At 35.6% G+C, this 25,217-nt stretch overlaps 1 protein-coding gene across 9 annotated transcripts in view; it reads left to right on the top strand.

Annotated features, from left to right (window-relative positions):
• Positions 1-16,915, top strand: part of LARP1B (La ribonucleoprotein 1B) — a 131,174-nt gene extending 114,259 nt beyond the window's left edge. For 5 of the 9 annotated variants that reach the window (XM_058550040.1, XM_058550034.1, XM_058550035.1 and 2 more), the window contains 5 exons: positions 7,520-7,680; positions 8,105-8,249; positions 12,660-12,769; positions 13,495-13,622; positions 15,229-16,494. In XM_058550040.1, coding sequence (XP_058406023.1) covers positions 7,520-7,680; positions 8,105-8,249; positions 12,660-12,769; positions 13,495-13,622; positions 15,229-15,411 — 727 coding nt within the window. In that variant the 3' untranslated portion in view covers positions 15,412-16,494. Of the gene's footprint in view, positions 1-7,488; positions 7,681-8,104; positions 8,250-12,659; positions 12,770-13,494; positions 13,623-15,228 lie in introns of those variants that run through there. The other 4 variants (XM_058550036.1, XM_058550044.1, XM_058550037.1 and 1 more) reach the window with 3 other exon arrangements.
• The last annotated feature ends 8,302 nt before the right edge of the window (positions 16,916-25,217 follow it).

Raw genomic sequence — 25,217 nt, forward strand, 5'->3', positions numbered from 1 at the left:
AGTCAACTGGTCTTTCACAAAGGAGCAAAGTGAAGACAGTCTTTTCAACAAATGGTGCTGGAATAACTGAACATCCACGTGCAGAAAAAAAAAAGATTCTAGACAGTTACATTCTTACAAAAACTAACTTAAAATGGATCACAGACCTAAATATAAAACACAAAACTAATAAAACTAGAAGATAACAGGAGAATACTAGATGATCTTGGATTGGATGATGACTTTTTATTATTTATTTCTTTTTCTTTTTTTTCTTTTTTTTTTTGTGAGGAAGATCAGCCCTGAGCTAACATCCATGCCAATCCTCCTCTTTTTGCTGAGGAAGACTGGCCCTGGGCTAACATCTGTGCCCATCTTCCTCCACTTTATATGGGACGCCGCCACAGCATGGCCTGACAAGTGGTGTGTCGGTGCGCACCCGGGATCCGAACCCGGGCCTCCAGCAGCAGAGCGCACGCACTTAACCACTACGCCACGAGGCTTGCCCCTGGATGATGACTTTTTAGATATGACAACAAAAGCAATACCCATAAAGGAAGAAATTAATAAGCTGGACTTCATTAAAATGGAAAACTTTTGTTCTGCAAACAACACTGTGAAGAGAATGAGAAGACAAGCCACAAAATGGCAGAAAATTTTTGCAAAAGACAAATCTGAGAAAGGACTGTTATCTAAAATAAACAAAGAACTTTTAAAACTCAACAATAGGAAAACAAACCTGAATAAAAATGGGCCAAAGACCTAAACAGACACCTTACTAAAGCAGATACACAGATGGCAAATAAGCACATGAAAAGGTAATCCACATCATATGTCATCAGGGAACTGTAAAGTAAGACAACAGTGAGATTCTACCACCCACCTATTAGAATGGCAAAAATCCTGAACTCTGATAAAACCAAATGCTGGTGAGGATGTGGAGCAACACAAACTCTCATTCATTGGTGGTAGGAATGCAAAATGGTTCAGCCACTTTGGAAGACAGTTTGGCAGTTTCTTACAAAACTAAACATATTCTTACCTTATGATCTAGTAATCCGCCTTCTTGGTACTTAGTCAAAGGGGCTGAAAACTTATGTCCACACAAAAACCTGCACATGAATGTTTATAGCAGCTTTATTCATAATTGCCAAAACTTAGAAGCAACCAAGATGTCCTTCAGTAGGTGAATGGATAAACAAGCTATGGTTTATCTAAACAGTGGAATATAACACAGTGCTAAAAAGAAATGAGCATGGAGAAAGCTTAAATGCATATTACTAAGTGGAAGAAGCCAATCTGAAAAGGCTACATACTGTATGATTCCAATATTTGACATTCTGGAAAATAAAACTATAGAGATAGTAAAACAATCAGTGATTTCTAGGAGTTATGGGGAGGAAGGGATGAATAGGTGGAACACAGAGAATTTTTAGGGTTGTGAAAATACTATGTATGATACTATAATGATGGATACTTGTCATTATACGTTTGTCCAAAGCCACAGAATATACAACACCAAGAGTGAACCCTAATGTAAACTATGGACTTTGGGTATTTATGATGTATCAGTATAGGTTCATCAGTTATAACAAATGTACGACTGTGAGGCTAGATGTGCTGGGTATTGATAGTGGGGGAGGCTGTGGTGTGGGGAGCAGGGAATACAGAGGGTGTAAAGGAACTCTCTGTACCTTCCACTCAATTTGCCGTGGCCCTAAATTTACCCTAAAAGATAAAGTCTATGAAAAAAAAAGCTGAGCGAGTTCATTACCACTAGACCTGCCTGGCAAGAAATGCTAAAGAGAGTCCTCAGTTTGAAATGAAAGGACACTAGACAGTAACATGAAGCCATAAAAAAAAAAAAGAGATCTCCAGGAACAGTAAATACATGGGCAGTTATAAAAGCCAGTATTGTTGTAATTTAATTTGTAACTCCACTTTTTACTTTCTACGTGATTTAAAAGACAAATGCATTAAAAAATTAGTAATCTATGTTGTTGGGTATATAGTGTATAAAGATTTAATCTGTGACATCAGTAACAAAAAGCGGGGATCGGATGTGTATAAGAGCAGAGTTACTGTTAAGTGTAATCCCCATGATGACTACAAAGAAAAGATCTATAGAATATAAAATAAAAGGAAATGAGAAGGCAATCAAAATGTTTTACTCAGGAAAAAAACACAAAAGAAGAAATGAGGGACAACAAATCTATAAGGTATATAGAAAAATAATAGCAAAATGGCAGAAGTCCTTCCTTATCAGTAATTACTTTAAATGTAAATAGATTACACTGTCCATTCAAAAGACAGAGATTGGGAGAATTGATTAAAAAAAATGCTCCAACTGTATACTGTCTACAAGAGACTCATGTTAGATTCAGAGACACAAATAGACTGAAAGTGAAAGAATAGAAAAAGATGCAAATGTAACCTAAAGAGAGTGGAGTGGATATTTTAATATCAGACACAATATACTTTAAATCCAAAAAGATTACAAGAGATAAGAACATTATATATCAATAGAAGGCTCAATATAGAAGAAGATATAACAATTATAAACATTTATGTAACTAATAACAGCCCCCTCAAGATATATGAAGCAAAAATTGGCACAGTTGAAGGGAGAAATAAACAGTTCTACAAGAATAGTTGGAGATTTCAGTATCCTACTTTCAATAATGCATAGATCAACCATACATAAGAGGAGTAACAAAGTAGAGGACTTGAACAACGTGATAAACTAATTAGACTGACAGACATATTTAAAATATTCCATCCAACAACAGCAGAATACGTATTCTTAAGTATGCATGGGACATTGTCCACAATAAACCATATGTTACACCAAAATAGAAATTTCAATAGATTTAAAAAGAGATATCATACAAGGTGTCTTCTCTGACCACAATGGGATGAACTTAGAAATCCATAACAGAAGGAAAACTGGAAAATCCACAAAGTATGTGAAATTAAACAACACTCTTAACCCATGGGTCAACAAAGAAATCACAGGGTAAATTAGAAAATATTTCGAAATGAATGAAAGTGAAAACACAGCATACCAAATCTTATGGGATGCAGAGAAAGCAATGCTCAGAGGGAAATTTATAGCTGTAAATGCCTACATTTAAAAAGAATAGAGATCACAAATTAGTAACCTAACACTACATCTTAAGGAACTTGAAAAAGAAGAGCAAATTAAACCCAAAGCTAGCAGAAGGAAGGAAATATTAAAGACTAGAGCAAAGATAAACAATATAGAGAAGAGAAAAACAGTAGAGAAAATCAGTGAAACCAAAAGTTGATCCTTTGAGAAGATCAACAAAACTGACAAACCTTTCTGTAGCTACACTGCCGAGGGAAAAAGAGAAGATGCAAATAACTAAAATCAGAAATGAAAATGGAGACATTACTACTGACCTTACAGAGATAAGAGAATACGATGAACAATATACATCAACAAATAGGTAACCTAGAAGAAATGTACAAATCCCTTGAAACATACAAATTACCTAAACTGATTGAAGAAGAAATAGAAAGTCTCAACCTACCTATAAGAAGTAAAGAGATCAAATCAGTAATCAAACCCCCCTCCAAAAGAAAGTTCTGCACCAAAGGGCTTCACCAGTGAATTCTATAAAATATTTAAAGAAGAATTAACACTAATCCTTCCTAAACTCTTCCAAAAAATCAAAAAGAAGGGAACAATTATTCTGTGAGGCCTGCATTATCCTGATACCAAAACCAGATAAAGGCAGCACAAGAAAATAAAATTACATGCTAGTAATCCTTATGAATATAGATGCAAATGTCTTCAACAAAATATTAGCAAATGAAATCCAACAGCATATTAAGAGAATTATTCACCATGACCAAGTGGGATTTATCCCAGTAATGCAAAAGTGGTTCAACATAAGAAAGTCAATGTAATACATTACATTGGATGTAGGAATGTAAGGAAAAAACTACGTGATTATCCCAATTGACACAGAAAAGGCATATGTCAAAATCTAACATCCTTTCATGATTAAAAACTCTTAGAAGACTAGGGTTAGAGGGAAAATTTCTCAACATGATAAAAAGTATTTATGAGAAACCCACAGCTAACATCATACTCAATGGTAAAATACTGAAAGCTGTCCCCCTAAGATCAGGAGCAAGACAAGGATAGCTGCTTTTGCCATTGGTATTCAGTGTTGTACTGGAAGTTCTAGCCAGAGCTAGTAGAGAAGAAAATGGAAGAAAAGACATCAAATTGGAAAGGAAGAGTTAAGACTATCTCTAGTCACAGATAATATGATTCCATATATAGAAAATCCCCCCAAATCAGCAAGGAAGACACTAAAGCTAGTAAACAATTTTGGCAAAGTTGCAGGGTACAAAACATACATAAATCAGTTGTGTTTCTATATGCCAGCATTGAACAATTTGAAAAGAAAATTAAGGGGGCTGGCCCTGTGGCGTAGTGGTTAAGTGCGTGTGCTCCGCTGCTGGCGGCCCGGGTTCAGATCCCGGGTGCACTCCCACGCACCACTTGTCAGGCCATGCCGTGGCGGCGTCCCATATAAAGTGGAGGAAGACAGGCACAGATGTTAGGCCAGGGCCAGTCTTCCTCAGCAAAAAGAGGAGGATTGTCGTGGATGTTAGCTCAGGGCTGATCTTCCTCACAAAAAAAAAAAAAAAAGGAAATTAAGAAAGCAATTCCATTTACATTAGCATCTAAAAGAATTAAATACTTAGGAATAAATCTAACCAAGGAGAGGAAAGACTTGTATGCCGAAAACTACAAAACATTGCTGAGAAAATTATAGCAGGCCTAAATAAATGGAAAGACATTTCATATTTATGGATAGGAAGACTTAACATTGTTAAGACATCAATAATACCCAAAGAAATCTATAGATTCAACGCAATCTCTATCAAAATTCCAGCAGCCTTTTTCACAGAAATGGAAAAGCTTTTCCTCAAATTCATATGGAATTGTAAGGTGCCCTGAAAAGCCGAAACAGTCTTAAAAAGGAAAAATTAAATTGTAGGACTAACACTTCCTGACTTTGAAAGTTACTACAAAGCTACAGTAATTAAAACAGTATGATCCTGGCATAAGAACAGATATATAGACCAATGGAATAGAATAAAAGCCTAGAAACAAACCCTCACATATATGGTCAATTTATTTTCAACAGGGGTGCTAAGACTGTTCAATGGAGGAGGGAACCATCTTTTCAACAAATTGTGCTGGGAAAACTGAATACCCAAGATGCAAAAGGATGGATCCATACCTTAGATCGTATATGAAAAAATTAACTCAAACTGGATCAAAGATCTAAACTTAAGCACTAAAACTATAAAACTCTTAGAAGAAAACATAGGGAAAAATCTTCATGACCCTGGATTCAACAGTGGTTTCTTGAGTATGACACAAAAGCACAGGCGACAAAAGAAAAAATAGATAAATTGTACTTCGTCATAATTATGAACTTTTCTGTATCAAAGGATACTATCAGAGTGAAAAAAACCTACTGAATTGGAGAAAATATTTGCAAATCATACATCTGATAAGAGATTAATATCCAGAATATATAAAGAACTCCAACAGCTCAACAACAAAAAGACCCAATTCAAAAATGGGCAAAGGATTTGAATAGACATTTCTTCAAAGAAGATATACAAATGACCAATGAGCTCATGAAAAGAGGCTCAACATCATTAAATCATTAGAAAAATGCAAATCAAAAATCACAATGAGATAACTCTTCACACCCCCTAGGATGGTGTTACAAACTGAATTGTGTCTCTCAAAAATTATATGTTGAAGCTCTAACCCCCAGTGTGACTGTATTAGGAAATAGGGCCTTTAAGGAGATAAAGTTAAATGAAGTAGTAAGGATGGGGCCCTAATACAATAGGACTAGTGTCCTTATAAAAAGAGGAAGACATACCCGAGATCTCTTTCTTTCTGCATATACACAGAGGAAAGGCTATGTGAGGACACATTGAGAAGGTGGCTCTCTGTAAGCCAGGAAGAGAGGTCTCACCAGAAACTAACACTGCTGGCATTTTGATCTTGAACTTCTAGCCTCCAGAACTGGGAGAACATAAATTTCTGTTGTTTAAGCCACCCGGTCTGTGATATCTTGTTATGGCAGCCTAAGTTGACTGATACAGATATGTATTGTCAAAAAAACTGAAAATGAATGTTTGTGCGGATGTAGCGAAATTGGAACCCTTGTGCATTGCTTGTGGAAATATAAAATGCTGCAGCCACTGTGGAAAACAGTTTGGCTCTGCCCCCGTGACTTAATTACCTCCTAATAACCATCACATTGGGGGTTGGGAATTCAACAAGCATTCAGTCCATAGCAACAGCCATCCTACTTCGATATGCTGCAAAAGTGCTTTATGCTTCCATCTCATTTTTTTCTAATTGTGATTAAAAAACCACAACATAAAATTTACTATCTTAACCATTTTTAAGTGTACAGTTCAGTAATGTTAAGTTTTATTCACCTTGTGAAACATATCCAGAACTTTTCATTTGGCAAAACTAAAGCTTCTGTCTCATTTTGTCACACACAATAAGATATGTACTCAAGGGTTGAGATTTCATAAAGTTAATTTTTTTTTTTGCTTTATCAAGGGCATCTTAAGTTGAAACTGGCATTTTTTAAAAATTGCAAGTGCATAGCAGTGAATAATACAATCACTAGTAAGTAAAGTTTGGTGCCACTGCCTCAATTTGCATCAGCAGTTTTGTAATTGCTTTAGTACCATCAGTACAAATGTGAACACAGTGAAAAGGGCAAATAATACCTTAGTATTATTATGAAAATAGTTTCTACCTTACAGATTTTCTGAAAGGTTCTTGGGCACCCCTCCATGCATCCACAGACCACCCATTGAGAACCACTGATTTAGATCAATGTCTTAGGAAGATCACATTGGTGGCAAGATAGAGGAGGGAGTTAGACAAACAAGGAGACCAGTTCAAGTGAAAGAGGAGGAAAGCTTAAATTTAAATAATGGAGTGCAAATGAAAAGTAGAAGACAGGTTTAGGAGATATTTCAGAAGTGGAACTGATTTACGGAATTGCAGGTATGTCTTTGGGATATGAAATTATTGCCTTTGTGCCAGATTTTATCCCTCATTTCCACTTATTCAATTTACATCATTAACCTAATTACTCATGAAAACTGAAAATTTCTCCAGTACTGTAAGAAAAAAATAAACTAATCTAAACTAAATTAATAATGGATTTAGAAAAGGAATAAGCTAGCTATTCAATTATCTGCTTCTACTTTTTGTTTTAGTTGAGAACTTATAACCATGTTCTTTATCAACTTTTGGATTTACCTGTGTGTTGGACATAAATTGCAATTCATATGCAGATTTGTATGTCATTAGTTTAGGAGAGTTTAGAGACTAATGTCTTTTTCACTGCTCAGACTCTCAATAACAAACAATTAGTGCAAATTGGTTTAAACATTTGGTTCTTAATATTTCAGTTTGAAGGCTTTTTTCCTCCTCCTCAAACAGCAGTTCAAATGCTTCGCCTTCAGAAGGTGCACCACTAGTAGGAAGTTACGGATGTACTCCTCAGTCATTCCCAAAATTTCAGCACCCATCTCGTGAACTTTTGAAGGAAAATGGCTTTACCCAACAAGTGTACCACAAGTATCGTCGAAGATGCCTAAGTGGTAAGATGCTTGTCCTTTACGTAGCTATATGTAAAATTAAAATATAATTCTAAAAAATTCAAATTGTGACATTTACTATCAGGTTAAGATATTCTTTTATTTTGTTATAATTACCTTAAGTAAATGTGTTTATATAGATTCTTTATTCATGTATTTTGTAGCTTCGATACGTTAGGAGATAAAGTTTAGTATGTTCTTGTTGCTATTGACAAATGCTTAAATTTGAGCAGTGAGTCAGAAAATGGATTAATATTTGTCCTTTATTTAGAAGAAACCCAAATACATTTTGAGGATTAATGTGTTTCAGCTTTCTTTAAGTTACATAAAACATTATATATAAAGTTGTTATATATAAAATGTCTACTGTTTTGACTTTAATAAGTATCTTTAATAAAAATAATTTTATTATTTTAACTTTTTCCAGAGAGGAAACGCTTGGGAATTGGCCAGTCCCAAGAAATGAATACCCTCTTTCGTTTCTGGTCCTTTTTCCTCAGAGATCACTTCAATAAAAAAATGTATGAGGAATTTAGACAACTTGCTTGGGAAGATGCAAAAGAAAACTACAGGTCAAATATTTTCTCATATTTTTACACTTGGAGGGAGTTTTAAAAAAATAATTTAAAAACTAGTACTGAAGTAGCCCGATTTTGAACTGTGAAAGTAGTACAACATAACTGGAGGGAAGGCTATATTAGTTTTCTATTGCTGCACAGCAAATTACCCCAAAACTCATAAGCTTAAAACAAGAAACATTTGCAGTTTCTACAGTTCACAGTTTCTAAGGGTCAAGACTCCACGGACAACTTAGCTGGGTGGTTCTGGTTGAGGTCTCTGATGCGATTGCAGTTAAGGTGTTGCACCGGGCTGCAGTCTCTGAAGACTTGACTCAGTGGAGGATCCTCTTCAAGCTCACTCACATGGCTGTTGGAAGGAGGCTTCAGTTCCTTGCCACATAGGCCTCCCCATAGGGTGTTTCACAACATGACTGCACCCAGAGGGAGTGACCTAAGAAAGAGAGAGAACTTCCAAGACGGAAGCAAGCCTAGGTGTCTTGTATAACCTGTACTTGAAAGTGACATATCATCACTTCTGCCATATTGTATTATTCACGCGGACCAACCCTGGTACAATGTAGGAGGGGGCTACACAAGGTTGTGAATACCAGGAGGTGGGATCATTTGGAACCATGTTAGGGGCTGGCACAAAGGCTAAATGAAATTTGAAAGAGATTTTTCTCTCTCTTGCTCCCACCATTACAACTTCCCTTGCATGGGTGTATACATCCCCAAATTGATACATGCTTAGAGCCAAACCAGTTGTTAAGATTCCTTGAGCCAAGAAAAGGTAAGGCCTCTCATGATATGTCCCGACTCACCTGTCCAGTCTCATTTTTTTGCTACGAGTTCTCTAGTCCTCTGGGCAACAGTGGTACAGAACTATGTGTTCTCTGGATGAACCGAGCTCTCTGGCCTCTAGCAATCTGTACATGATCTTACTTCTGCTGCTGCTTCTCTTCTTCCTCTCTGCTTTGCTAACTCATTCTTTTTGTCCAGGTGAGACCTTGCTTCCTTGAAAAATGCTCTGGGGAAATTTTGAGAGTGCCTATAGGGCTGAGTAGAGATCAGACCGAGAGGGTGAGAAGGAACATAGAGTGGACTCACGCAAGCTGTTTATTCCTGGGAAAAGGGAGAAAAGGAGGGATGGAAAGAAGAAAAAAGATAATTTTCCACTGAATATTTACCTAAGTTACCCTTCTTCAAGTTCTAAAAATGGATTCCTCTTGTAAATCTCAAATAAGAATATATTGTTAATCAGATATTTTGACCTTTGAGAGGAATATAAGATGCTGCAAATAAATTTTTCTGAAAAAAAATTGTTTGCACTGACTTGTATAAAAATAAAGCCCATGTAATTTCCATCTAGAATCTTCATCTTGATCATGAATACAGATACATGGCATGTGTACCTCTATTTGTCCATTACTGACATCTCTAATTAGTCCCAGCGCTGTTCAAGATTGTTCTTGAATTCAGATTTATAGTCTTCTTATCATAGCTTTAATAGCTACTGCCAGTTTACCAGAGTTGGCACAAAAGGCAAAATTTGACATTTCTGGTCTTGATGTCCTCATTCAAGTTGTGGTTTGCTACCTATTAGTGGGCTGTGCAATCAATTTAGTGGTTCTGACTTGCTTAAAAAAATACAGTAGAAAATATCAGACTGCACTGAACATAGTGCAGTTAACATTGTTTCACAATTCATACATTCATGCAAATTTAAGAATTGTTTGCAAAACTTATATATGCTTTTATGTACACACATATGTGAGTGTTGTGTTGACTTGGTCACAAGGTAAAATATTTTTCTTACTATTGGGCTTAGAAAAGCTTGAAAGCCATTATTAATGTCAGCATATTGTGCTATTTATGCAAACAATTTCTGTTTGTTCCTCAGGACTTTCTAATAACTTTTTTGATCCCATTCCTACCCAAGTCTAGGTTAGGAGTTCTTCTGTGTTCCTGTATATTCTGTGTATGTTTCTAAAAGCTTTTTAACACCGTTTTATAATGTTGGGTCTGTTTCTACAGTGTTCATGACTAGACTGGATTAGCTATTCGTTAGGAAGTATAGCGCAGTGGTTAAGCACTTGAAGGCTTTGAAATCAGACCTAGATTTGAGTCCCAGCTCATTAACTTACTGTGATCTTGTCAAGTTATAATCCCAGTAAGCTTCAGGTTCTTTATCTATAAAGTGGGGGAAATTATGGTAGATACCCTCATAGGGTTATTGTGAAGATTAAATGAAACAGAACACGTAAATGACTTAACATGTTTCCTGATACATAGTAAGTGCTCAATAACTGGGTATTATAATTAGGAAGATCAGTGCTAAATGTTCATTGACTGAAAGTAGCAGTAAGATGGTTTCAGGAAGGAAGGAGAGAAATAACATTTATTACATATCCTCAATGTGCCAGCTCTGGTCTAAGGGCTTAACAAATATTATCTATTCTTGAAAAGTAGGATATTATTATCCCCATTTTCAGGGATAAAATTACAAGCCTAGAATTCAAATACAGTTCTTTCTGGTTCTCAGCCTTTATGTTTTCCACTCATCTAAGCTATCTCACAGTGAGGGGTAAGTGAGTAAATGACAACTGAGAGGCTAGTCATTTGCCCCTGTTCCTCCATCCAGCAGTTAAGCTGCATATTTGGGTTATGTTATTAATGTGATACTTCTGGTCTTTGGAATTAGTTTGCTGAAAAATAAGAGTAAAAATCTAAATATTATAGTAGTCTATTGGCGTTGCCAATAATCTAAGTATTCTCACATTCCTCTAAAATGTCATTTACTTGAGAAAAACCGAAAGTACTCAATTCTGCTTTCCAGAAAGAAAGAAAGAAAGACTCCTAGGCTTCACCGGCAAAGATTCTGATTTCATTGGTTTGGAGCAGGGCCTGGGGATCATATGTTTTAAAAGCTCTGCAGATGATTCTTATATGTAGCCACGGTTAAGAACCACTGATAATCAATATAATATCCTCTAAGAGGAGTATAAAGGCAGATTTATCATTCTGAGCTGGTGTTCCTTTAGTTCTTCAGTCATACAAGCTCAAAGAATAGTGCCACTTATGGCTACCAAGGCAAAGAGTTCAGGTTAGCATGTGGATTGGTAGCTGTGCATATTTCTCTTGGCTTCTTGCCAGGAAACCTATTTATTCTTCTGAGCAGACCATCACTCTCCATCTTGTAAATAAGCTGGTTACAAAAGACACACCCACACACACCTGTGAATTCTTCCTGTGAATAACAGCCAGGCAACATTATGTTAACAGTAATGAAGAAACCGTAGCTTCTACACTACCAAGGCACCCAGAACAACTTAAGACTTCTAAGTGAAGAATCTTTTAATTGTGGCATGTTTTAGTTGAGTGAGCTAGATGTGGTCCTTTTACTGCAGTCCTCTTGACCTTGTCCACTCTCATGGATTCTGCTCATCACTATCAGTTGAAGGTTGGGCCCATGTGGTGTGCTGATCCACTGTCCAAAACTTGTTTCAGGTTCTCCAGGTAGGTATAGGAGGAAACAAGGAAATTTGTTTTCTGATTTATGTAGTGAATACAATTCTTCTTCTTCCTTTTTTTTTTTTTGTTTTGTGAGGAACATTGGCCCTGAGCTAACTTCTGCTGCCAATCCTCCTCTTTTTGCTGAGGATGATTGGCTCTGAACTAACATCTGCGCCCATCCTCCTCTACTTTGTATGTGGGATGCCTGCCACAGCATGACCTAACAAGCGGTGCCTAGGTCCGTGCCTGGGATCTGAACCTGCGAACCCCGGGCAGCCAAAGTGGAGCGTGCGAACTTAACCACTACGCCACCAGGCCAGCCCTGTGAATACAATTCTTTTAGAAAAACATCTTTTATTGGATGTACTTTATAACTAAAGCAAGAAGGATCTCTTAGGAGCCATTTAATTAGGTTCATCCGTTTATAGTTGAATGGGTCAACTACACCTAGGATCTAGGGCACAAGAGTATGGTCTTTATCTTTCTAGAGTAAAGATTATATTTAAGAGCATTTAATACCATGCACAAACACTATTATAAACCTTAGTTTGGGAAAAATCTAAAATGTACCCAATTTGTCACTAAATCTTTTGACCAGTTCTTCAGAAATACCAGGGAGAGATCCTCTGTCCAAAAAAACCAACTCTAGTTGGCTGCCTCTCATCCTGCAGGTTCCCAGTATACCTCTATGAGGTGCTATGGCTGAGTCAACAAAAATAGCAAAGCCAGCTATGGATTACTAATTATCACTTCAGCTAAAAATCTGCATACTAAAAATTACATACATTTAAACATTTTTTGTTTGGGATTATTTGTGCCATGTTTGCTTGTATCAATGCTGCTAAATATGAGATGTTTGCATTGTCATAGCAAAAATTTTATTATGAACTTTTTATTTCTTTTTCACAGGTATGGATTAGAATGTCTGTTCAGGTTTTATAGTTATGGACTGGAAAAAAAATTCAGACAAGAAATTTTTAAGGATTTCCAAGAAGAAACCAAAAAAGACTACGAATCTGGTAAAACAAAACAAAACGATAATCTTTTTCCATTTGGAAATTGTAAACCTGAGTCTGTCAATAAATAGGGAGGGAGTTCATAACTTTTTTCTTCAGGGCAGATGATTTAAGACCTTCAGGCAACTATTATGGTTCTTGATGAAGGGTGGGGCACCATATAGTAAGAAGGCCTTTACTCTGAGGTGTGCAAAAATAACTGCTCCCAAGTGTTTCCTTTATGGAGTTGTGTTTTGTCATTATTCCCTTGACAAACATGACTACTCACTGATATTCCATGACATGAAAATTCTGTTAACATCAGCAGGTGTGCTTGGAAAGGCAGAATAGCACATGGGTAACAGTGCAGGCTCTGAACTAGATCCCTAGGTCTGAATTCCATTTCCACTACTTAGTAACTGTGTGACCTTGGGTAAGTTACTTAACCTTGTTAGCCTCAGTTTACTCATCAGTAAATACAAGAGCACCTATATTACAGGGTTGTATATGGTTGTATATGGTTCAAATTAGTTTAATATATAACAAGAAACTTAAATAATACCTGTTACAAAGTAAATGCTCAAATGTTAGCTGCTATTATTCATTACATTGTCTAGATCTTGTCTCAAGATCTAGATAAAGTGTATATTGGGAGATAAATGGTTTATTGCTGGTAGGATCATGTTCAATATGAGTCATTTCTTTAAAATTCTATATAACTTATCATGTATACTCTTCTTTGTTATTAGGTCAGCTGTATGGATTAGAAAAGTTTTGGGCTTATCTAAAATATTCTCAATCTAAGACACAGTTGATTGACCCAAAACTTCAGGAATACCTCTGTAGCTTTAAGAGGTTAGAAGACTTCCGTGTTGATGTAAGTTTTAAGTCCTTGCCTCTGTATTCTTTTTATTACTCTTATTTTTTGAGCTATCAGTGACTTTCTTAACTTTAATTTTACAATTTTTCTTTTTTAACTTTTTATTTTGAAAATTTAGCTTTCCAGTTTTGAAATGAAACTTTAAAACAGATGCAAAAACAATACAGAAAATTCCCATCTACTCTGTTTACCCAGATTTTCCAAATGTTAATGTCTTACAACTACAGTACAATTGTCAGGCCACTTTAATTTTTATATGCTCCTAAATTAAACATTTTATAGATTTAGTAACTTTTATATGGATATGTTTGAAAAACACTTTGAAAATTTTTCAGCTTTTATGTACCTTTATCCTGTAGTTTTCATAATATGTGTGGATGTAACATGGATTTAGGTTTTCCCGCATAATAAAATTAGGGCGAGAATGTTATATGCACATGTTGAGACAGAAAAGTAGGCTTTAAACAATTTGATTTCAAGAGGAAAAGGAAAGCATTTAAAAAAAGAATGAGGTGAATATAAGAAGGTAAAGGAAAAGGATGAAGAAGAGAAAAGAGAAATAAGGAAAGAGGAAGAATGAAAAAGAAGCAGGAGAGAGAGGTGAGAGGAAGGCTAGATCCATCTCTGCTCGGTATTGTGCTCTGTGTTATAGTGTTGTGTGGATGGATTTGATGGCCCAGGGACGGAGTTAATAGAAGTGCCTGTGTCTCTGAATTAAGAGCTGTGTTCTAGAGTGGCCGAGCCAGCTCTGTCACAGAGACTTCCCTGCTCTATAATAGTGACTGTTGCCCTGTCTGAACGGAAGCTAAGAATTCAGGCCTCTGCTTTTAAATGCAATGGAAAGTGAGAGAAAGAGCTTATGGTCATAATTTGTCTTCACATAACAATATTAGTCTTGTGCTGTATAGTTCTAGCTTCTCAAGTCTCTGTAACTGGAAAGGCCTAAAAAGCTGACTTTTTTTGAATCCAGGATCTCTTTTCCCTACCTGCTCCACCCTTGCGTGCGATCTGAGGGGATTTGGGAGCTTTATGAGTATTTATGTGGGAAAATGTTTAAATTTAGTACTATCAATAATGCTCTCCAGTCTCCTTATCCTAGAAATCCTAGATAAACCTTCAAACTCGCTGAGGGTTATTTGGCTTGGTATCTCTTTTTTCCCCTGCTGCTCTCGTTTATCTTTTAAACGTTACCATTCAAGCAAGCTTAGAATAGGAGTTTAGGGCTGAGGAGAAGACTAGAGTTATAAATGCTTTGCAGTTGACAGAAGTAGAATAAAAGAGAAAAATAGCCTCTCAGAAACGTTTTCTTGGAAGCAGGGAACCCAGCCTTAAGCTTATGCCCTACTATGTAGTTCAAGCCCAAAAACATAAAGAAACTTAAGAAACGTGTTGAGTGAAAGAATGAACAAATACAGGTAGACTGATTTAGCTGGGGAGGAAATTTAAGTTTAATACCTTAAATTGCTGTGAAGTTTTCGTTATATTAATAAAATCTACTCAAGCACCAACATAGTTTCCCTCTTTGTTGAAAAAGTCTGGCCTTAGATTTTGAAGGGAGGAGAAGTAGTAAAATCATCACTGTGTTTTCTTTCATAATCTGCAGCCCCCGATTAATGAGGAATTTGGAAGAAAAAGACATTCATCTACTTCTGGTGAGGAGAGTAGTCGTCACAGACTTCCATCTAATTCCTCTAGGAAGCCACCAAGTGCTGCTAGGCCTACATCTGCCAGTCAGCTTCAGGTCCCAGGAATCTCCCAGAAGGGACACTTCATAGGAGGCCAGTGACAATTCACACCAGAACAGTGCTGCCTTGGTCTCAACAAATGGTGAAATGCCTGAGAAATAGACTCTTATGAAAGTTGTTTGCCCTTGAAATCAACATTTACATCAGTCTTTATTTGGGAAAAATCTTCTGATGCTTAATTGTGATAATCAGAAAAAAGAAAAAGGAAGAAAAGTGGTAGCATTTTTTCTAGCAAGGTAAATTCTAAAAACGTTTTCCCTGATTTCAGGAACAAGGGTAGTTTTGGTGACCTTTTATAGAGATCCTGTAGTAATGTATTTTGGTCTCAGTATTTCTTTTCCAAGCCATTGTTTCCAAGAACAGCATTCCTTAAACACAGAAACAACACAAGGAATGCCTAACATTTCAGCTCATACTTCTTAAAGAAGATATAGTATGTTGTATTCATCTCTTCTATAGAGCTTTCTTAAAGAATCCAATTACCCTACTATCAATTCATATTTGAACTTATCAAAAACGAAGATTACGTATATATTTTTTAAATTTAGAAAAAGAATATGAAATGATACATTTGCTTTTCTTTTAGATGTATAGTTTAGAGGATTTTTTTTTTCACACCGAAGTAGAAATATATTGCAGTTATGTTGAAGTATATACACTTTTTATGCTGAGTTTTGCTTTTTTCTCCCCTAGTCATACCTCGTGATTTCCATAGTTATTGTGTTGGTGGGGAGTATTCTGAATTGGTATCAGCTGGTTACTTATTAGGAGAGATTTACTTTTTGTGACTATATAAACCTGCGCAAGTAATTGAAAACTGGGTTGGGATTGTTTGGAATATTGTCCTAAATTAGTTAAATCTTGCACTGTTTTGAATGCATTTGCTGTTTGTACATCTGCAGGTAGCTATGTCACAGTCAGATTATCTTCAATTTAAAAAGAGTACTTAGTTTTTTCTTTTTGTTTCTTTTAGTTTTGTTTTATGCTCGTAAGTGTTTTCGAGAGTTATAGCAAATTGATTTCTAATTTTTATTGCTATTGCAACTGATGTAAAGGATAGTTTCAGTTTTTGTGGGAATTTAAAAAATAAAGCACTTATTCTAAATTATTTGAATTTTTAATTATTTTTGTTTAAATATAGCTGGAAAGCTGTAATATTCAAATTCTGCTAGTAGAGGACCATTATATTTTGCGAAGGAAGTTTCAGTTATAAACTTAAATCCATTTTTATTTAGCACATATATTTTCTTGTATTGGCAGAAGCAGCTAATTTAATACACTAAATTAATTTATTATTTTCTTTTTGATGTCTTGTTCTTTTAGAATGACAACGTTGAGATACATATAATCTTCTTTGACTAAATGGGCTATTCATCAGTAAATAAGAGATTTTCATTAGGTTATTTCCCATGCATAAATGATAATCTGCAGTTTTATAATATTTAATATTTGGGGGTCATTTTGATGTTTTAATTTTAAGAAATAGTCACATTTGAATATTCAGAAAATAAATTTTACTTAGAAAGAGATCATCTAAAGATAATGCAAAACAACTAATGGATTAGAATAATAAATTTTTAAATGTTTTCCTTTTTTTTTTTTTTTTTTTTGGTGAGGAAGATCAGCCCTGAGCTAACATCCATGCTAATCCTCCTCTTTTTGCTGAGGAAGACCGGCTCTGAGCTAACATCTATTGCCAAGCCTCCTCCTTTTTTTCCCCAAAGCCCCAGTAGATAGTTGTATGTCATAGTTGCACATCCTTCTAGTTGCTGTATGTGGGACGCGGCCTCAGCATGGCCGGAGAAGCGGTGCGTCGGTGCGTGCCCGGGATCCGAACCTGGGCTGCCGGCAGTGGAGCGCGCGCACTTAACCGCTAAGCCACGGGGCCGGCCCTTAAATGTTTTCTTAAGTGGTTATGTAGTTCTGGCTTTTCAGTGAGAAATTTCCAAACTATGCTTATTAGCTTAAAGTGGTCTTTTGAAATGATCTAAAAATTTTTCTCAATATCCTTTTTGTGTTGAACACATACATCTGAAACCTGTATTTAACCTAAGATTATTTCTACTCACCTAAATATGGAAGTGTATATTTGACTGGAAAATTGTATATTTTATATCAAAATACAGTAATCAAGAGTTTTGTGATGTATAATAAATCAGTAATTTTATCATATTATTTTAATTATAAAAGTAATACATGTACATGTACATTGTGAAATTTAGAAAAGCACAAAGAAGAAAATTACCTTTTAAAAAACAAAAGAACAAAATTGGTATCATGCTGTACATACAATGTGATAATCTGCTTTTTCACATAGTAGAGGTGAGCATTTTCTGATGTCATTGATATCTCTACACTGTGACTTTTACAAGTTTTGTATTCCAGCATATGGATGTACCATAGTGTATTTAGCTAATCACCTATTGTTGAACTTTAGCATGTGGCCAGGTTTGGGCTGTTATAAACAACAATTTAACTAATAATATTTCTGTGGATAAATCTTTGTGTATAAATTTATGTATTTATTTATGCCTAGCATAAATTCCTAGAAGTTGAAATTCTAAAACGTATTCCCATTTAATGCACTCTAGAATGGTCACACGGTTTCTCTGTTCACCAACAGCATCTGCTTTTCTACATCCTTACCAACACTGATTATTATAAATCTTTCTCTTTGATAGATTGAGAAGCAAAAAGTATTATTTTAAGGTCACTATTAACTTCGTCATTTAAATTAGGTTACTAATAAGTGATAATTTTTATTTTTTATTAACTATATCATTTGTAGATGGCTTGATCATATCCTTTATGTTTTCTTTTTGGAGTGATTATCTTTTTCTAATTGATTTATAGAGCTTTTTTACTTATCAAGAATATTAACCCTTTGCTTTCTAACTTTGCTTATGTATGTTTGGCATGGTATGTACATTTTCTGGGTAAAATTTAAAACAATTATACCACTTAAAGAAATTTCAAATGTAAAACTCAAGCAAATAAAAGCATTGTTATTCAATGAAAATAAGAACATTATTGACTATAAATCTAAATAGCCTTACCCAAAATTCATGTGAGTCCTTAGAGACCTTAGATACTTCTTTATGATTTTGCACAGTTTTTTTTTTTAAATAAAACAGGCAACGTTAAAAATGTTTAAATCTAAACTTTGTCCTTTTTTTTTTTAGAATTTTATTTATTTATTTTTTCCCCCAAAGCCCCAGTAGATAGTTGTATGTCATAGCTGCACATCCTTCCAGTTGCTGTATGTGGGACGCGGCCTCAGCATGGCCGGAGAAGCGGCGCGTCGGTGTGCGCCCGGGATCCGAACCCGGGCCACCAGCAGCGGAGCGCACGCACTTAACCGCCAAGCCACGGGGCCGGCCCAAAACTGCTTGTCCTTTTAAAGGAATAGTTGAAACCATTGTTGGAATTCTTTGTACTGAAAGGAATCAAGGAAGAAAGTTATGTTTTAAAATAGATATCATTTTAGTTTTAAAATAGATTTAATTTTTTAAACTTGTTTTGTCAGTTTGGGACTCCACTCTGACATTCTCGCATACTTCTCCTTGCCATTATACTAAATGATATTCTGCTTTCCTTTCTGTGCTTCATCTTGTCTTTCAATTAATTTCTTAGCTCCTATGAAACTGCTTATTTTTATTTTCTTCTTACATAGGAGGCTGATCCAACAGAGTAATACCTGATTATATCACCACTAGATGGCAGAATGTAATGTCAGATCTGTAGTCTTTTGACAGCAGTGTGTGTGTGAGTGTGAGAGTGTGTGTGTGTGTGTGTGTGAGAGTGTGTGAGAGAGAGTGTGTGTGTGTGAGAGTGTGTGAGAGAGAGAGTGTGTGTGTGTGTGTGTGTGTGTGTGTGTGTGTTTTGGAGAACTCTCACTCCATCTTGTGGTGAAATGTAATTATATCAATTACTCTTGCATTCCTAATAGTCATAAATGTCTCAACAACTCATGATTACCTTATTAGGGCAATGCCAGACTGCTTAGTTATTAGTAAATAAATACAGTAACAGCATTAAGATTTGTGTATGGTTAAAGAGAAGAATACTATTGCTTTTTTTTTTTTGTCCTTTCACTTAAAACTTTGAAGTACTTTATTAACATTATTTGTGATTAACCCTTGAGATGTAAACAAGACAAGACAATTGTAGGATACATCTGGTTAAATGTCTGGCTAACCTAAGCTGTGTAGTTAAATCACACAGCAAGTTAGTGAATAGATCCTGCCTGAAACATGAGAAACTTAAAACTAGATGTTACTCTTGTAACTAGAACCAACTGTTATCACACAGCTGGTTGAATGACAGAGAAAGGATTGGAACTCAAGTATTCTGGCTCCAGACCCCAAGTTCTTCATCTTAACCAAACTGTTCTTTAACAGCTTGCAATATTGAAACGTATGGACACTGACTCTAAAACTCAACTGCAATGGTTCTTTTTTTTTTTTTTTAATTAATTTATTTATTTATTCCCCCAAAGCCCCAGTAGATAGTTGTATGTCACAGTTGCACAGCCTTCTAGTTGCTGTATGTGGGACGCGGCCATGAGGCCGGAGAAGCGGTGCATCGGTGTGCGCCCGGGATCCGAACCTGGGCCGCCAGCAGCAGAGCGCACGCACTTAACCGCTAAGCCATGGGGCCAGCCCTGCAATGATTCTTAACTATTATAAAATCAAGTTTAGATTCTTGTGGTTAAGACTGAAAAGTTTCTGTATCTTGGGCATCCTCTGCAGTAGGGAATGGTCTAATCGAATATTTAAATATATACATTAAGTGCTATATTGTAAATCCTTTTTGGGGGGAAAATGATTCGGGAATAAAATCATTCATGTGTTTAAATGTTTTCCCAGAATTAGGTAAGGTAAGGAACATTTTATTAAGAATACACTTAGAAATTTTGCATTACGTTAGGGTTATTGTCAACTGAAGATGATATACTATTCAGAAATGGTATTATAGTCTTTTATGCTACATGGTTAATTAACAGGAAGTCCCTCTGGCTTTGTACTTTTTCACCAGTTTTCTGAATTCTTTACAATGAGCCTGTTTTTAACTCAGCCAATTGAAACATAATTTGGTTAAAAGAATAGTTCCTACCAATGTACATATTTGCTTCAGTAAAAGAAAGCAGAATGTGCTGTTTATTATTTTGATTTTGTGTTTTCCAGGTAGTATTGCAAGTCTACATAATTGAATACCTTTCTCAGGGTGTTTTAAGATACATTAGACCTTCATTACAACATAAATGTAATCACAGTATGGTAATGTTTAATGTTAAAATTTTCAGGTTGCTAGTTGAATGCCTTGAGTATAATCTAAGATGACACTGACTTTTAATGAGTCAATAGAAGGGCTTTGAAAGGGAGAGTCTGTGAGTCTGTGAGATCCCCAAATTCTAGTATATAGAATTTTATATACTACATTCTTTTGGGGAGATAATACAGAGCTTTTATCAGATTCCTACCAGGATTTATGATCCCAAATAAGTTTAATAACTGCTCTAGAGAAAACTTAGCTTATTTTTTTAAAAATGTGAAGTGAATCCTGGCTCCCCTCACTAAGTTACAGTCCTTCATCTATAAAATTGCCCTTACCTCATAGTGTTATAAAGATTAAATGTAAAGCATTTAACACAATGTCTGATATGCAGTAAGCACTCAGTACATACTAGCTATTATTAGAACTAAACACTGGACAAGCTATATTCAGATATGTAAAGATATTTTCTCCAATAGGCTATGAATATCATTTTAAATCTTCATGTGAAATTAATCTACTTAAAACATTTTAATTAGTAAAGAAAAGTCAGATTCCTTGTAATTGTTTTGTTGTCCTAAGATAATAAAGTTGCGAACACTTTTCTGCCCTTGTGGTGGCTCACTTAGCTCCATGTGAGAAGTCCTAGAGTGCTTAGATGCTATTTCTGCAGACTCCGAATGACAAGGGTATAGATTCCTGAAGCAGTCACCAGGTCATGAATCTGAACTACCGTAGTATCTCACTTTTAGTTCTTTCCTCTTGTTTATTTGGTTAACAGTTTTGCTTGTTATGTTTCGCAGCATCACCATGATCTATTACTTTTTCCTCCTCATAAATATCCAGTCCTGAGCAGGATATGAGAATCTGCCTTTCCATGACCCATGGCCTCTCTCAGGCTCAGTGACACTGCAGTGATCCATTGCCACTCGCTGCCACTCACTTCCTTTTGCATGAACCAGAGTATATAGTCTAAGGACCAAGGGAGGCATCAAAATATCTCACGAGTTTGTGAAAAACACATTTTAAGAAACTCCTTTGGGTTGTCAAGGCGGTATGGTATAATGTAGTGGTTCTCAACTTAGGGGTATGCCCAGGAGTACATAAATACTTTCAGAGGAGTTTACATAGGCATAGATCGTTTTAAAGGAATCAATTTCCAGATTCTCAACTTGCATAAGTACTCTTTCCTAAAATTGATTTATCTGATAATCTGCTTGAGTTGCTAATAGTCTTTTTCCCACTTAATGAAAGAAAGGCATTGCTCTTACCCATCCCAAATATTACTCTAGTTATGAAAGCCATTATGGGCCACACAAAAGTGAAACCTTTAATGATTCATTGAGCCCTCATAAACTCTTAAGCCTTGCTGAATTTCTCTTCTTTATAAATATCTCTGTTAAGGGTAAGGCTTTGTGTATTTTTGATTGGTATTCATTGCATTATTCAATGAAAGAGTTTGAACTATGCTTTTATCAAATTATACCAAATATATATTATGATTACTGTCAGTCCTCATTCCATCTGTTTTTAAAATGTTTTAAAATGTTTTTAAAATTTTCTACTTCCTATTTACAAGATATATTATTTTAAAAGTAGCTGCCAGACAGATTTGTTTTTAGCAGACTAAAACGTTCTCTTTCATTAGATTTCTTTAAAAAGTTAGATCATGATTCTTTTCAAGACATATTTCCAATAAAACTTGTGACAGAGATTGTCGAGCTCTTTATCCAATCCATTTCTCCTTCCCCTCATGCACACTGCTAGACTGCATGCCCATCCTCCTGCTGGTTTAGGTTTGCCAATGTAACTGGTTCTGGGTATTGGAAGGCAGAGGAAGTAAGGGGCACCACTTCTAGACCTCCCCATGTGCCATTTCCATGCTCATTCTCTCCTTTCTCAGCTATGTGGAAGCCACATGTTGAAGACAGCAGAGCCCCAAGGTGGGAGGAACCTGCCCCTGAATCATCACCTAGTCCCTTTTGGGACTCTATGTTATCAAGAAATAGTCTTTTATTTTTTAAGCCATCCAGAATTTGGAGTTCATCTGTTACAGTAGCCAGTATTACCTTAACTAATAATAAAAAAATTTACTACCTATGTTTAATAACTACCAAAGTGTATATGTTGTCTTGATCAATTATGTATTAATATTTATAATAATAACTCAATCCAGAAAAAAGTTTTATCAATTAGAACCACTTATGGTCAGAGGAAAATAAAAATTTTAATTATATACATATTTTTCTTGTAGGTACATATCTGGTGATGAATAAGACTTTCAAACATTAAAATGTATTAGAGTAAAAATCTGGAGAATGGAAATTCAAGTTCAAGGAGAAAAGGGAAAGGTGTAAGTTTTCTAAATGTTAAAGGAGAGCTTGCTCATACATTTTTAAAAATGGATTTAACTATAAGTGTCAGTATTTATAATATACTGGAAGTTATGACTTTTGCAACTATTAAAATGAAAAATTTGAGATAACTTAAAACTGTGAGGGATACCTGAGTTTATGAAAGTTATTTTAGGGGGTTTTGAAGCAAAAATGTTTGAAGACTGATGGGAGGGGGAAAAGTGCAGACTTTGGAGTTAAGTGGCTATGCATCCAAATTCTGGTTCTTCTGTAGCACTGGACAAGTTAGGTTAACCCATTGTCCCTTATTCTACTCCAATACTGAAATGAAGATGCATGTGAATTACTCTCTGGCACTAACCTGCTCTTGCTATTAAAAATCTTAAGTACTTCTAAGAGGGAAAATAATTAGCAGCTCAGATGAAAATTAATACATCAAATCCCTTATTTCTCAGAGCAAATGGAAAATTAGGTACAGAGAGAGAAGACCTTTATTTGGGAGAGAAGGGATAATTTTAGAACATGTAGCATGAACCAAAGGAAGAAGCTCTGTTACATGGCAAAATGGTACTGGAAAGGACTTATTTGGGAGGACACTAGGAAGGATGGCAAGGCTGTATGTAAAGGAAAGATGAGCAGGAAGCATAAATTTGCTTTAACTTACATTGAGTTCTAGTCTACCAAGCAATTAAAATAGCTCTTACATTTTAAAGTTACTCAAAAGATTGCTTTTAAGTTGGTATAATTATTTTATATGTCATAAATAGCATGTACTTTATGAATCTCCTCCCTTGTGTTCCACGTGACTTCTATTTTAAGTAGCTCCAAAGTGATACCAGAGAGTTAACTAGGTCAACTGCCACCTGTGTTTGTTCCCTTTATAATTCTTTAAAATCTCAGAGAGAACTCAAGATCCTAAGTGTGGCAATTTCTTTACCTAATAGCTCTGATTACAGTGTGTACCTATTGGGACAGCAGAAGAATGCTAGTGGCAATGAGTGGAACAGAGGCTGAGGAGGGCTGTGGAATTGCAAAGTTCTCGCCTGGTAAACAGGGCAAATTCAGTTAAAACAGTACATGGTGTCACCTGACCTTTCTATTACTTCATTAGCTACCTTAAAATTCAGATTTACAACGAGAGTTCTTGCGTTTAGGAAGGGAGCAGAGAAAGTCACAAGAGAACCATATTTTGAAAAACGTTAGCCAATGTTCTTGGGAGTATAAATTGGTACAAAAGCTCTATGATTGAAAATTGAACAATACCTTTCAAGATTTTAAGTGCATTTACCATTTGACCTAGCAGTTCCACTTCCAGGAATTTACCTACAAATATAATCTTTGCACATGTGTGGGTATACTATTAGAGTAATGAAAACTTTATTTTTAATAACATAAGATTAGAAACAACTTCAATACCCATCAATAAGAGACTGATTAATTGTTATAGTGTGGCTGTATAATGGGATTTCATGAAGGATTGATAACTCAAGAGTTGATAAGGAATAATAGGAATGATCTCCAAGATATGTTAAATGAAAAAAGCAAGGCACACAGCATTGTGTCTAGAATTCCACCTTTTGGTTGAAAAAATACACATCTGCTTGTATGCCAATAGAATAGCCCTAGAAGGATAAATAAGAAAGTGATAGTAATGGTTGCCTATGGGGAGGAGAACTGGGTAACTGGAGGGTTAGATGGGAGGGAGACTGTTTACTCTATTCCTTTTGACTTTTGTGCTATATGTATATTTTTTAAAAGAAATATATTTTTTAAATGTTCCTGAGCTATACAAGGCTGAGAAATTAAGATTTCTTACTATTGACTCATTTTAACATCCCCTTTTGGTTTTGCTGTAAAAACAGAGAGTACAGCAGCTCCATGTATATCTTTTCCCAACTTTTGGATGCCGAGATTTTAAGGTAATGAGGAGGTAATAAATTATGCTCCTTTTCTTCACCTTCAGTGCTCCAAACCAAGGGGAGAAAAATATCTATTACTATCAGTAATGCTGGATTTGACAACTGGGTTTAATACTCACCCCTTTGCTCAGAAAATTAAACTTGCCCATCCAGAGAGAGCTGGACAAATGCAGGCCTCTCCTCAGAAGAAAGGGCTCACCATTTAGGAGATGAAGAGAGAAAACCGGTCAGTTCTTTTTTTTTTTTTTTGAGGAAGATCGGCCCTGCACTAACATCTGCCAATCCTCCTCTTTTTTTTTT

Source organism: Diceros bicornis, chromosome 11 (assembly GCF_020826845.1).
Source record: "Diceros bicornis minor isolate mBicDic1 chromosome 11, mDicBic1.mat.cur, whole genome shotgun sequence".
Taxonomy (NCBI): domain Eukaryota; kingdom Metazoa; phylum Chordata; class Mammalia; order Perissodactyla; family Rhinocerotidae; genus Diceros; species Diceros bicornis.